This window comes from Augochlora pura, chromosome 7, assembly GCF_028453695.1.
Source record: "Augochlora pura isolate Apur16 chromosome 7, APUR_v2.2.1, whole genome shotgun sequence".
Lineage (NCBI taxonomy): Eukaryota > Metazoa > Arthropoda > Insecta > Hymenoptera > Halictidae > Augochlora > Augochlora pura.
In genome coordinates this window covers 15771652-15786548 of record NC_135778.1, presented here as the reverse complement: position 1 = coordinate 15786548, position 14897 = coordinate 15771652, and the positions used below count along the sequence as shown (strand labels likewise).

Genomic DNA, 14897 nt, shown 5'->3' with positions numbered 1-14897 from the left:
ATACGATATTAGAGAAAGGAAGAAAAGTCCCTTTTAGGTCAGATTGGCTGACAACTTGCTTCTATACATTGTATGTAGCGATGTTTATGTGGTATAATACAAAATATGAATTGTGAATTATGGAAAATTACAGTATTAAAAATTAATTCAAAACATAAATGTATGATCGAAAATTCTATGTGGTGAAAAGTACTAATCAAATACCTCGACGCGTGTTTCAAATGAAGCGCCAGGCATACGGATGCGCGATAAGAGTAAGACCGCAAGCAGGGTAAAGTAAAACGGCCTCGCTATTTTGCCTGTGCGGACATTCGCACATAGAGCTCGCTGGGTTCGTTCTGTTTCTCTTGATTCTCTCTCTAAACTGTTCATGAATTGGGAGAAGATAAAGTTCTTGAATTGAGAGACAACTGTATGTGTAGTATCCATATAATGTACGTGACGTGCTTTGCGCTGTTGCCACTTGCCACTCCGACACTGCCACTTGCGTTTGGATTGCAATATGTACAGAGTTCCGAGTTAAATGAATAGCCCTGTACAATTAGTTTTTGATAGAAGTTAGAGGTTATAGAGTTTCTAATGATTACTGACACACTTGGGTACACGAAATATTGGGATAATATTACGATGAATAGTAGTATATAGACAAAACCAAAAATACATTAAATGCATACGATTCAATTAATCGGAAGTATTGCAGAGCAATCATGTCATTCTGTGTTCGTCTTGCTCGCAGTAAACCCATTCGTGTATTAGGAAATATAGCTATGAAATGTTGGGCTTTTTGTGGAACTTACATACTTGCTTGTTTTCTTTTATACTGGTTGTATGGTGGAATATCGGCTTTTTTTCTTCTTTGTTTTGCTACGACAGGTACATTCAATCACAACTTACTTATACAAATTCGATATTTTTTAACAGTATTGAATAAAAATGTTAATTTATCTTTACAGGTATACTGTATCACAGAGAAGATCAGCTTGTGTATCGTCCAGAATGGCCAGCTAATTCTCGAGTATATGTTCCTGCACCTTCACTATTTAATTTACCTTATCAGAGTATATACACTAGATCAGGAGATGGTACAATATTGCATATGTTCTTTATTTCTAAACCAGAAGACAAAGCAAAAAAGGTGCCTACCTTATTGTTTCTGCATGGCAATGCTGGTAATATGGGACATAGGTCAGTAATTTAAATACTTTATTTGCAATAGTATCATAGAATTCTATACTTAAAGTATAATAGTACATTGTACAGGAAAATGAAAAGAATAAATGATATTTAACCTTTCTTAATAAACATTTTAGGTTGCAGAATGCAGTTGATTTACACTATACTGTCCAGTGTAATATATTAATGCTGGAGTATAGGGGATATGGATTATCGCAAGGTTCACCATCTGAAGAAGGCTTATATATGGATGCTTGTGCTGGAATTGAATATTTATGTAATCGAACAGACATAAATACTAATGAGATAATTGTATTTGGACGATCTTTAGGTAATACATAGTTTAAATAAATGACTTATACTAAAAATGTTTATTTATGCTTGTAATTTATTACATAAATTATATTTGTCTTTGCAGGCGGAGCAGTAGCTATTAATTTAGCTACAAAACCAGAGAATTCTCAAAAAATTTGGTGTCTAATTCTAGAGAACACCTTTACCAGCATTCCAGATATGGCTGCATTGCTATTTGGATTGAAATTTTTACAATATCTTCCTCTCTTTTTATATAAAAATAAGGTAAATTGTGTTTTGTACAACAATGTATCTTAACAAATGTTTCTTTCTCAGTATTATCAAAATAAGTTATATATATCTGTGTGTGTGTGTGTATTTATTGATTAATTAAATTTTCTTTACAGTATTTGTCAATTCTTAAAGTACGGTCAGTCACAGTACCTACATTATTTATTTCTGGATTGGCGGATACACTAGTACCACCACGTATGATGCAAGATTTATATAAGAATTGTAGAAGTTCATGCAAGAAAATACTTCAAGTCACAGGTGGCACACATAATGAAACTTGGTGTCAGCCAGGATACTACCAAAACATATGTACTTTCTTGAACGAGTTGAGAGAGAACCCTCCTGCTCAAGTGACATCTACACATTGGCAAATAGATGATATATAATCAGAAACTATTATGCTTACTTTTTGTCCAAAGCAATGACTATATTTTCTATGTTGTTCACTACTACGTTCATATGTATTTTAAGAAATAGAGTTCAATACTGGCGAATATATTTATCAATTTCTATTGTGATCATTAATTTTATTATAGTTATAATTCTCTCATAATTAACTGGGATCAATCTTGTTTCGTGTAAGTTGTGATAACGAATACAAATTAGGAATATCACAGAAAATATAATATCAGAAATCAACGAATTATTCTAAGTCTAGTAAAAGCATTCATCTTGACTAAAGTTTCCAAATGATCCAATAAGATTCAAGTCCTTCCAATACTTAGATCTTTATCTGTACGAATTCGACAGATTGGGTATGTCAAGATTTAAACTTTATTAATTTAAACTTTATCGACTGTTTTTATATTTAAATGTATACATATTTAACATGAGTGCTAATGTATTTATGTATGAATATTTAGGATTATATATACATGTGTGTGCATGTATTTATTTCTGTTTTTTGATAAATTTAAAATATATGTATATATGTATATATTTATACTATATCGAGTATTAAAAGTGAACATTTTTAATCTTTCTATAATCTTATTAGTCTAATAGTATTCCAATGTAATAAATTTTTTAACATGAAGTTGTCTATAACAATTGAAATTTTTTTTATTTCTTCATCGCAAGAAATCTTATGCATTTCTGAAGTTTTCTAAAACCATAATTTTAATAACTATGTAAAATTTGTACTTGTTACATTGCGTAATTAGTTCAAGAAATATAGCTTTTGTAATTTTAAACGGTAAGAAAATAGTAAATAAACTATGTAAAAATAAAACACATGACTGTGCCATTATTAAAATATATTTTATTATGACTATTGTGGTATGAATGATTTTAATGTACAAATTAAATTAAAACAAATGTGCAATTTCAATCATAATTTTATTTGTTAGAAATCTCTAACAATTCCAAAAAATACTATAAATAATTGTACATGTTAAATATTTAATATTCAATTTTTTAGATGAAGATATGTTTTTACAAAATGTCGAATTCTCCAATCATGGAGAACATGTAGAAAACATAATATGAATATTTGTATAATATATAAAAATAAGTGTCAAAATTTTCTATTGCTTCTTCTCCTTTTTAGAATCAATTTTCGTGTCCAAATCATACCCACTATCATCAAAATTGATAATAATCCTATAGTTACTCCTAAAGCAGCAAGTAAACCAGGGCTAGTTTCAAATGTTATCACTTGATTACCACTTAACACTGCTGCATTCATTGAGAACTTATTGTTAAAGTCTGACATATTACTACAGAAAACTGGATGAGTCCAGCCATACCAATGTATCATTCTTATGTTTGATAAGTGTGGAGGCCAAGCACATCTAATAAAGTATAAAAAATACATGTTTCATTTAAAATATTTTTAAAGTATAATTATAATTCTTAATATTAATCTATAGAAATGTGTACCTTAAATTGTCTAGAAGTTGAGGATCTGTAGAGTGTAGCCTTGGTACTATATCGTTTAGTAACCATTGTAATGAACAATTGCATTTAAATGGATTACCTTGTAGATTTACTTCTTGCATTGTAAAACTACTATTACGTAAAATCAATTTTGATCCAATATAACTGATGTTATTATTACTTAAATCCAACTGATGGTAATAAAAAAAAACACAATTAATTAGCTACTAAATTATAATGAATAAGTAATTTATAAAACTTACTGAACATAAACGTAGATGATCCAAAACATCCTCATGGACAGTAAACAACTTTTCATTGTTGGATATAGTCAGATTAATACATTTATTTAATGGAGAAGATAAGTTTGTGAATGTACCTTCATCTATAGTTTCTAGCATATTTAAATTACTAGCAACAAATGTTTCCAATTTTAAAGGATAGAAAAAGTTTAAATTTTTAATAGGATTTTCACTAACACTAAGTTGAATAAGTGATGGCAAATTGTGCATAGATAATTTAGGAATATGAGTTAACATGTTATAAGATAAATCCAAAGTTGTTAAATTTTTAAGTGAAATGTTTGGAAAATATTGTATCTTATTTCCACTGATATTCAAATGTCGCAAATGCTTAAACATTGTTATATTTGATTCTACTTTAGAAATACAATTGAATTCTATATTTAATACTTCAATTTGAGACAATGCATAATTTATCTCTTTTATTAAATTATATCCAGTGGACAGTTTTGTCAAAGATTTTGGAAATTTTATAATATCCAACGATGTCAGAAAATTATTGTTTATCGAAACAACTTTTAAAGAATTTAGATGTATTAAAGTGTCATATTCCAAGTTATGGATTTTATTAAATGAAAGATCCAAATATTGTAGATTTGATAATGAATCAAAAAAGTTGTTGGGTAAATTAGATATATTATTATGAGACAGATTTAAAGAACTAAGTTGTGTTACAGTTCCATCTATTTCATGTTTTATCAAATTGATATGATTATGACTAAGATCTAATGTTAATAGTGTTGGAAGAACTTTTAGTAATGAAGTATCAAATACAGTTAAGTTATTTCTAGAGAAATTTAAATTTTCAAGTTTATAAAAATCTTTGAATTTTTCTGTATATATTTCTTCTATTAAATTTTCTGATAAATCTAAGCTCTTTAAAAATTTCAACGTTTTTAGAAAGTTTTCTGATAAATGAACTATATCATTCCTTGACAGACTAAGTTTTTCAAATGCTTGAGTGTGATCTAACATCATTAGATAAACATAGAGTACATCCTGGTTAGCTAAATACTTCTCACTACAGTCATAAATTGATCCATCATCTATTGATATATATTGAAATTAGAATTTTCATACATTATTTAAGTAATTGTAAAAATAGAAGCATTTTACTTACGAGTAGTTGTACATTTACATGTCAAACATATATCACCCATACAGGTGGTTATTATAAATAAAAAATAAAAACTAGTTAAATACAAATAAATAGCCATTACGTAGATTTTAACTTAATTCAGAGCTGAGATACTTTATACTGTGACAATCAGAGTGTGGTTGCTATTACTCATGCTATAGAGGGTGTAGCACACGTTTACTTTTACTTATGATAACATATCTGATAACTGTATTTGACAGGTGAGTAGGTATCTATTTCATAATATCTACTGCTAAGATTCGATGAATAATCTCAAACTTCAGATAATTATATATATATATGTGTGTAACTGTATTCCTTATTGAAATCACAAACTTTATTCATATTTTACATGTTGCTTAAGAGTACTATAAAGTATAACAATATTAATATCTCTGCTTGAAGCTATGGAGAACGAAAATACGTGCTATGATTTCTTGAAAAAGTTCATTAGAGTTGTCTGCTTTGTGCTTTTCTTCCCTTTTGGTTCAGGATGAGATTCGGGTGTTACTGATTTCTTCTGTATTACCTCTGGTTCTTCTTCAGAGCAACTTTCATAAACATGCACCTTTTTGGTAACCAGGTATCCATCCTCTTCAAACGTTTTATCTACCATTTTTAAAACCTTTCGTTTTCCACCCTCATGTTTGACTTTTGGTGGAGATAGAGAAAGCTTTCTGACAGGTAAAACTTTCTCCGGAGAAGGTGAAGGTGAAATTTTTTCTTCATCTTCATCAGATGATCGAGATTCTTCACTAGAATCACTCTGTATAGCAATACGTTTCCGTCTTTTAACATTGGCATTAGTGTCTTTACTTCTGTTGCGCTTTTTCCCACGTGTACTTTTCTGTTGATTAGTTTCTTTTTCAGAAGTAACTTTTTCCTTTACGCTTTCTTTTCTAGCTTTATCAGGCTCTGAAGATGCTGGATGTTCAGGTGTTACTTGGTTCTTCGCTTGCTGTAGAAAGTTATTGAGTCCACCTTTCTGATTGTTCTTTTTAGATGACTCAACCGTATCTTTTTTGGGTAATTGTTTTGTTTGCTTAGAAGAATTCGTTTTTTCTGATTTAGAAAACAATGTTGAGGGTGGACTCTTCTGTTTATTAACAGCTTTCCCAAAAAGATTATTAAAACCTTTCTTTTGATCATTCTTCTTTACATCTAATTTTTTCTCTGGACTCTTTACTTCTTTTTCTTTAATAGGTACAGCTGCAGATGTTTGTGCAACAGAAACTGATGGTATTTCTGTTGCAGCAACACCCCAACGTATGGAATGCATTTCCTCAGCACTACGTTCATTATTTTCAAGGCACTTAATACCACTGTATTTAATGTCTCCATCTTCAGCCAGTCCTAGTGTCTGTATATCAGGAAGTGCTTTCTGAAGACTATAAATATGTTCGAATAAAATAGTGGTGAACTTATCTTTTGCTAGTGCTAAATCTTTTTCCTTTACGACTTCTACGCGTATACCACTATCTTTTAAAATACCCATTATTAAGAAAGTACAGACGAAAGTCTTCTCATCCTTTTTCTGTTGCCAGAATTCCCATAAGATCTGCTTGGCAATGTTTACATGAACTTCCAGCTCTTTACTTAACCATTTATATGTTACCTACAAATTGAAAATTATGTTAAAACGAAGTATAATTTAGGATTCCAATGCAGTGTAATACTATAGTAGTATTGTAGAAGTATAATTCTGGATGTCAAAAAACATTAAAATTTTATCAAATCATTATACATAGAAAACATGAAAACAAATATTAACGGAAAATTAGGTCAGTAAATGGTGATCAATGCGTTTACCAGTTTATCATCATCGAATACGTATCCATCCACAGTTTCTAAATATTCGTGCAACGATTCCATGATCATATTTAATTCGATTAGATAAAAAATTTATTAATAGGTTTACTGGTTACAATCAGTTAACACAACCTTTTGAACCTTTCCCTTGAACAAGTGCGCGCCATTTAGCGTTCAATACTGCCAGTAGTTGTACAAAAGTTACTATGATGCGCGAGTGGAAAAAATTTGCAATTGAAAAAATTAAAATATAAATTAATTGCAATGCGTGTATAACTTTTTATAATAAATGGTATATATATTCTGCATATCCGTATTGTAAAATTATTCGTTAAAAAATTGTAATTGTTTAACAAATGTTCAAGAATTGAATTTTTTAAATAGCAAATCATAAAAGTTGTAACATCCGATTCATTTATATCTCCGATTGACATTTATAGAAAATTCTTACATTTTGTGGTGGTTTCTACTTTACTAGATACAATTGTATACATGATGGTGGCAATCCTAAGGTTGGTGAAAACTTTTTTCGGAACGTAAATCTTGCCAGATGAAACAGTGAGCGTTCACGTAACAAACGAACTCGGTTCGACGATTCCTCGTGGTAATCGGTCAATTGATTCAGGATTTTTGTGAGTGAACGTTGTGATTCCTTTATGTAAAAGGGAAAGGAAGAAAGTATGGTCTCGGTGATGCAGCCGTTCATGGTAAGCGTACAACATCGGAAAAGCGTAGGTGTTACCGGTTTCCTTCTGCTTTTGACACTCTAAGCTGGTTTTCTCGTTTCTGTTGTGAAATTCTAAAAGATACGTGACTGTCTGATTGTGTGACAGGATGTGGAGAGCTCCAGAAGTTACATCGATGAACTGTACTCGCCAGATCCCCAGAAATGTTTGGAAGCTATTATGTGAGTGAAAATTTTACTTAACCTCTACATTTGTCTGTTTGAATCTTTTACTTCTTTTATATGTATAAAAGTCACGATTATTCTTTTATCAGAAGTGTTTGTTAAATATATATAATTGGCACCATATCGAATGACGCACTTTTTGTTATTTTGTACGATATTTTCTTAGTTTTTTAAAGATAAGTTGACCGTGGTTAATCTTTTGAAGACTTAACTAGACTATTGACACAGTTTCAAAATGTTTATAGTTTAAGAACTATATAACTAACAAGCTGCATACTACATGTAGTGCAATGGGTCGAACTAAAAATTTAATCATATGAATACACTAAACATAATACATTTTGTTATGTGTGAAAAATATTGCAGTTTTATTCTGTTTTTATAACACATATCCATTTATGTTTTACAATCAATATTAATGTTACTATTCTCAATTATAACTGACATCTTTAATTATGATATTTTATGTCTTTGCTGTCCATCTGTATTAATTTTTATTTGTATATCTTTATTTTACAGATGTCTAAAAAATTCAGTCATTGGTAGCAACAGACAAAAGGGTTCAGTAATTGCTCAAGGAGTAGTACCTAGATTATTGCAGCTGCTTGGAGACTCATCAGGCACCATTGAAGATCGTATAAGACTTGAATCTGCCGTGACATTAGGTTCCTTAGCTAAAGGAACGGATCAACATGTATTGGCACTTATAGATCTTGGTGTAGTGCCATTGCTTTTTCAGGTTTTATTATCTACACCAGCTTCAGACGCACCTTTAGAAGGAAAGCCAAAAGTAACAGATTTGTTACTTGAAGCATGTTTACGATGTTTACGTACAGTATTTCAACATCCGGCAGCACCAGTTCACTCAATATATCAAGATCCTGCATTGGTGCCCAGATTAGTATCATTAGCAAATCGATCTGTAACTTCTCAAATTTGTGTTGCAACAATTTTAACAACAGCATGCAAGGTAAATAATTAAAAGTTGCCTAATAATACAAAATAATAATTATATAATTATAATAATAATATAATTAATGTTATTCCTACTCAGACAACAGAAGAACAAAACGCGTTATCAGAAGGGGGTGCAGTAAGAATATTAGCAATGCAATTGGATTCCCCATTACCTGATGTACAATTATCGGCTTTGGCTTGTCTAGCAAATATGTGTTACAAAAATTACAGGGTGTGTGTTATGGTTGCCTCGGCATCTACCAGTAATACAGTACAAGGTAGACATGTACCTGTAGCGCTAGGACAATTAATGGGCCGCGAGAAAAGCTCGCTGATTCAACTTGAAGCAGCCAGATGTGTTACGTACATGCATAGAACTGGAGTTCTATTGTGTAAAGATCCCAGAATTATTTATCGTGCTTTACCCTGTTTGGTGAGACTTTGTTATCGGGATCGTCCGCCACGTGAAAGGGTAGCCGCGGCAGAAACATTAGCTTTTCTTACCGAGGTCAATACCGAATTACAACGTTTAGCTTCTATTAGTAATCATTTAATTCCAACACTTGCAGAATTGTTACGACCTCATCCACATGTAAGTCCAATATATTATAAATGTATCATTTTTATATTTTTCACATTATTTCAATTTTTAGGTACTGGATGCAACCTTAACACAGGATATGCGACAAGCTGCATTTAGGGCATTCGCGTCTCTTAGTGCAAATGATGAAGATATTCGAAAGCGTATCATAGAGAAGGAGAATCTCATGGAACAAGTAGTGTCGGGTCTTCAAGATCCTGGAGGTCATGTACGTCTAGCAGCAGTTAGATGTCTACATTCACTCTCTAGAAGCGTTCAACAGCTACGAACAAGTTTTCAAGACCATGCTGTTTGGAGACCACTTATGCAGTTGTTACATGGAGCGGATAAGGGACTGGAGGGTAAAATATAATACTACCTTTATTAATTATATCGATAACGAAATTATGTATCATGTAATACGAACTATATAATTAATAATTAATGTAATTGTATTATATAGGGAGAGGCGAAAGTGAAATTGATTTATTAACTGTTGCCTCGAGTACCTTATGTAACTTATTACTGGAATTTAGTCCAAGCAAAGAACCAATTCTCGAGTCTGGGGGAATAGAATTACTATGTTCACTAACGAAACGGTGCACGCCAGCTTTACGATTAAATGGAATTTGGGCATTGATGAATGTCGCTTTCCAAGCTGAACAACAAGTAAAGTTACAGATCTTATCTTGCTTGGGTACCGATCAAATTTTCTGCCTTCTGGCTGACCAAGATATACCAATTTTAATGAAGACACTGGGTCTTTTACGAAATTTACTTTCCACAAGCGCTCACATTGACCGTATAATGGGTGAACATGCTGCACATGTTATGCAAGCCGTTATATTGGTTCTGGAAGACCCAAGACATCCAGCGGATGTAAAAGAGCAAGCTCTCTGTATTTTGGCGAATGTGGCCGACGGCAATCGAGCAAAGGACCACATTATGGCTAATGAAGATGTGCTTAAAAAACTTATGGATTATATGGTTCGCTGAAAAACATTGTTTTTTTTTACAATTTTTAAGCTTTTATTTTTAATATTTTTCTTTATTAGAATAGTATAACATTAGTTTAGTGATTTCTGGACTTTCTGTAACTTAATTAGTATTCTAGTCTAGAAAACTTTTCCCATCGGACTTTTGAGTACACTTTCATTTATGTTTTAATAAAATATGAGCTTTAAATTTAAAAAACTTATTATATTTGGAACACTGCCAAAATTGTTTTCCAGGTTTCAAAATAATGTAATTGTTTTAGGTACACATTTTAGAGACTAGCTTCTAGACTAAAATACTTCGTTAGAAAGTTATCAATAATTAACAATAAATTGAAACGACAATACCAGTTTATAGATATTTTGATACTGATGTTTAGATGCATAACAATATAAAGCTGCAAGTTGCAGCTGTGCTGTGTGTGATCAACCTAGTCTGGAAAGATGAACCTGGAGCTGCGCAGCGGCAAGCACGTTTAAGGGAATTAGGCTTTCATCGTATTTTACAACAATTGCGGCATACCAAGGAACATCAATTATTTGATAAGTAAGACTAGAGACTATTATTCAATTTTCTATCTTCCCTTTAACTTTTAAATGTGATTGTGGGTTGATTGTTCCGTAAGATTACGATAGAGTAATCCATTTTTATGAAAATATTTACTCTTTTAACAACTTCTGATTGTTTTCGTTTCAGGGTCAAAACTTGCATGGCACAATTCTATGATGCCTAAACTGCAAACACATTACCGACGCAAATTAGGTTTTGATTTAGAGTTCTTTTATACTTGAAATACAATTATATTTTGGTGTTAACTCTGTGATCCTGTACTATGTTAATGCATAAGCATTTTATATTTATATAGAAAAAAAATACAAAAAACGATAACCCCCGACGATGTAATCTGTTTATATTGTATGTACTTTTTAATTTAAATAAGAAAACGGTATTGAACGTTTCTGTATATTTAAAAGGAACAAAAATGTATGTAGCACATATAAATTAATTGCTTCACAAATTTTTAAAACACGAATCGCCCGATTGTGACAATGATATCAAAAATGATCGTACGAAGAAAGATTCGAATCGTGAAGTAATAACAAATTACAAATATTTGTATGATATATACTTTTAACTTCAACGATTATATTTTATTATAAATATAAGTAGGAAAGTTGATAACTCTATTTCTTATCATGAAGCAATATTTGTAATGTATTTAAAAGAAGTATTTGACTAGCACACGTTTACAAACTATCAGATTTTACATCTTTGGTACACAGCTTGAAAAGATACTTACGAAATTGAAATACTTTTGATTCTTATCAGCATACTTTTCTTCCTTATTACTCTTATGAAATCTAACACACCAGGAATGTTAAGTTTCAAATAATAAGTACGAAATATTATTGTAAATGTTCGGAGTAGTATAATGCTCCTAATATCATCTTATTTGATAAAAATAAAATCATCGTCTCTTCCGAACGTTGCTGCGAACTGCAACTATTCATGTATCATGGTAGTAGAGTCTAAGTGCTTTTTAAAAAATTAAGCAGATGCGTTACTATCACTGGAAAGCTTTTCCATTGGATTGCTAGCCAATGGATCCAATTCAGCGAACAAATCCAACCAAGAATTTCCTTTTTGTTTTCCAGTCTTCTGCAATTTATTTTTCTTCTGCAACAAACGTAAATAACACTTGTCACAATTGTCTTTCCATAACATGAACAACTGTTTTGTAAAATAAAATATTGTTCTTCTAAATGTTAAGATTATAATAAAAAGGAAAAAATCATAAATTAATAATTGATATCATAAATTATTTCTTACTTTGTCATCCATGCTGTTTGTGGGCATGGTTGTCTGACCAATGCCAAGTGCTACATCACCTAAACTTTGTTTTAAAATATTGGGCGGTAAAAACGTATCGGTGGCTATTGCATCCCATTCGTTGCCAATGTTTGGTTTGTCACCGAGTATATCATTTAAGAGAGCCAAGTTTTCGGAGGTAAGAGACTCTAACGATTGTTCTCCTTGATCTTGTGATTCTAAAGAGGACAAAGTACTCAGATTGAAATTCGTACCAGATTTATCAAATATATCTAATTCCAGATCTTTCTTCTCCAAATTTTTTTCTAGTTTCAGTTGATTTTCTTCTCGTATATTGTTACCAGGTTGTGACACATTATTGTCTAAAATCAAGTTATCAAAAAGTTGATGGAGATCCTCTTTACGTTCTGTATTAGAATCTAATTGAACGATTCCATTTTTTGAAGAACCAGAACTTGTTTCTAATCCTTCCATATCAAGTATATCTTTTGTGTCACCCTCAATGTCCAACAGTTTCTCATCTGGTTTGTTGTCATTTATATTTTCTGTGGCTGGTTTTACTTCTTCAGCTTCCTCTATACTATCATGATAGTCCATGTCAAAAAATGGTAATCTATAGCAAAATATATATTATTAGTCAGTTTATAGTATTCATATTTTATTCCTGTAACTTACTTGTCTTTGTCATCAGGGTCGTCGTCTCCGCCAGTTTCTTGAGCCAATTTAGTAGATGTTTCAGCGAGTTCTCTTACAACCATGAAATCATATCGCTGGTATCCTTTGAAACTCGTTGCAATCGTTGAGTATGCCTGTGCCGATTTTTTGGTAAAGTTTAAGAGTGTGCTTTGATATAAAACTAAAGCATGGCTGAACATATTACACCTTGCAGCTGCTAGAAGATCTACTTTTTGAAGGCAATCTAAGGCTAAGTTATCGAATGCCACCTTGCCCCTGTATTGAGAAAAGTACAGTGAATATAATTGTATTTGAATGTATATAAAAATTAGTATAAGTAATATATAGTACATAGTACATACAGTCTGACACGTGTTTGTACTTTGCGAAACTTTTCCAACTGCTTTGTTGTATCAGGATCCAATTCCTGAGAAATATTTTTCATCCATAATAATGCGGCTCTGTATTCTGTACGAGATTTTTCCATTGCCTGGACATTCTGTAGTGTGTCTTCAATGGCTCTCTGTCTAAAAGTTTCTACTTCTTGATATAATCGACCTAATGGAGCTCTTAGAGCAAGTCTCTGTTGGCTAGAATAAGACAGCGATTTTCCCACTGCTGACATCATTTTGCCAGCTCTAGTTTTATCTTGTTTACCAGCATCTTTGAGGAACCTACCCATTGCATTTTCTTCTTGTGCAAGATCTATTAAAAATTTTACAAATGAATATATTATCAATATATTACGAATCAGTATATTCCTAGTAAATACATATTTCCTATAAGTATTATTTATTTTCATAAAGACTCACTGCATAATCTTTCTTGGTACTTATCAATTACTCTTTGTAAGTAAGCACAAGATTCTTGTATGCTACGGAACAACTCTAGTTTTGCATCTAACTCAGCGTCAGATGCTACTATACATTCATCTTCCTTTTTTCCCAACTTCCGTGATAGGGTCTGCTTCGTGACCCAAAACTGATGTTGCATTTTTGTGATAGCAGAATCATCATGCATATTGGTCCTCTGTACCCAACAATTGAAACCATTTCCTGATACACCTGGTATGTTCCTATTACTAATAATTGCATATGTATATATTCGAATCAATTTTCAACAGATATTTTTATCTATGAAAAATATGGAAGTGAATACATAATGCGGCCTCATAGTCGTTTAAATGCGTAGGAAGCGAGTTATCTGGTATGTGCGATAAGCGAATATGTGTTGCATAAATTAGGAACACTATGATATTGAATTAGACATTGTTTTAAATAGTAATAACATTACAATAACACTTACTAAGAAGTCATGATGGAAGACGTTTGGATAAAATGTAAATCTACGGTTAATGATAGCAATCCGAAGAAACTTGAAAGACTTTTAAATAAGATTCGCGATGAAATAAACGATATGCAAGTATCATATTTCTCCAATACACACTATTGCCATTTTCGAATCGTTTAAAACATATCGAGTTTAATATTGAAAAGAACACAAGCACATACTTTCACTGTCAACCTGACAGATCGAGGTAATGACTTGTACATACGTTATATATACATATGTACGTATTGTACAATTTACTTTTACTGGAACTTGCCGTGATATGAACTATGTACATATACCATATTTGATTAGATGCGAAACTCCGGTGTTTTTCGAGATCTTATTTTCCAATGCTCATGCGCGGTCTAATGGAATATGTTCTATAGGAATAAAAACTAATCGTTTAAGAAGGTTTAATTACGTACGTAATATTATATTTACAATGTTTCAAATAAAATTGACTTCATAAGGTTGTTTTCGTCAAAAAGGAAATATCATACCATTTTCTCGATTGATAATATTATAAGTAGTGGGGGAGAAGATGTCTCAACGATACGCAAACTATATTGCGAACCAGAATTTCTGGTAGGAGTCTCGCATCTACTATAAAAATAGTATCGAGCTTAAGCACTATTTAAATTGTGCTTAAGTTTTAACATTAAGTTATAAACGATACATTATCTTGCTGAACTATATGTTATTTTGAAATAATCGTGCGTCACTTTATTT

At 31.5% G+C, this 14897-nt stretch overlaps 5 protein-coding genes across 5 annotated transcripts; 2 read left to right on the top strand and 3 right to left on the bottom strand.

Annotated features, from left to right (window-relative positions):
• Nucleotides 1-315: 315 nt before the first annotated feature.
• Nucleotides 316-2257, top strand: Bem46 (abhydrolase domain containing 13-like protein Bem46). The gene is made up of 5 exons (XM_078184480.1): nucleotides 316-873; nucleotides 954-1185; nucleotides 1311-1504; nucleotides 1592-1752; nucleotides 1875-2257. The coding sequence occupies exons 1-5, from the start codon at nucleotides 708-710 to the stop codon at nucleotides 2145-2147; spliced, it is 1026 nt and encodes a 341-aa protein (XP_078040606.1). The 5' UTR covers nucleotides 316-707; the 3' UTR covers nucleotides 2148-2257.
• Nucleotides 2258-3087: 830 nt separating this feature from the next.
• On the bottom strand, nucleotides 3088-5229 carry LOC144471915 (uncharacterized). Its single transcript, XM_078184471.1, has 4 exons — nucleotides 5062-5229; nucleotides 3903-4987; nucleotides 3643-3830; nucleotides 3088-3554 (listed from the first exon to the last, which is right to left on the bottom strand). The coding sequence occupies exons 1-4, from the start codon at nucleotides 5156-5158 to the stop codon at nucleotides 3278-3280; spliced, it is 1647 nt and encodes a 548-aa protein (XP_078040597.1). The 5' UTR covers nucleotides 5159-5229; the 3' UTR covers nucleotides 3088-3277.
• A 165-nt stretch (nucleotides 5230-5394) lies between these two features.
• On the bottom strand, nucleotides 5395-7048 carry LOC144472452 (uncharacterized). The gene is made up of 2 exons (XM_078185559.1): nucleotides 6889-7048; nucleotides 5395-6694 (listed from the first exon to the last, which is right to left on the bottom strand). The coding sequence occupies exons 1-2, from the start codon at nucleotides 6955-6957 to the stop codon at nucleotides 5507-5509; spliced, it is 1257 nt and encodes a 418-aa protein (XP_078041685.1). The 5' UTR covers nucleotides 6958-7048; the 3' UTR covers nucleotides 5395-5506.
• A 76-nt stretch (nucleotides 7049-7124) lies between these two features.
• Nucleotides 7125-11170, top strand: LOC144472658 (armadillo repeat-containing protein 8). Its single transcript, XM_078185950.1, has 9 exons — nucleotides 7125-7180; nucleotides 7367-7595; nucleotides 7722-7795; nucleotides 8318-8768; nucleotides 8853-9347; nucleotides 9409-9697; nucleotides 9799-10322; nucleotides 10711-10877; nucleotides 11028-11170. Exons 2-9 carry the CDS (start codon nucleotides 7569-7571, stop codon nucleotides 11062-11064), a joined length of 2064 nt encoding a protein of 687 aa, XP_078042076.1. The 5' UTR covers nucleotides 7125-7180; nucleotides 7367-7568; the 3' UTR covers nucleotides 11065-11170.
• A 698-nt stretch (nucleotides 11171-11868) lies between these two features.
• On the bottom strand, nucleotides 11869-14264 carry Ica69 (islet cell autoantigen 1-like protein). The gene is made up of 6 exons (XM_078185951.1): nucleotides 14142-14264; nucleotides 13649-13917; nucleotides 13199-13541; nucleotides 12837-13112; nucleotides 12162-12774; nucleotides 11869-12008 (listed from the first exon to the last, which is right to left on the bottom strand). Exons 1-6 carry the CDS (start codon nucleotides 14150-14152, stop codon nucleotides 11880-11882), a joined length of 1641 nt encoding a protein of 546 aa, XP_078042077.1. The 5' UTR covers nucleotides 14153-14264; the 3' UTR covers nucleotides 11869-11879.
• Nucleotides 14265-14897: the final 633 nt, after the last annotated feature.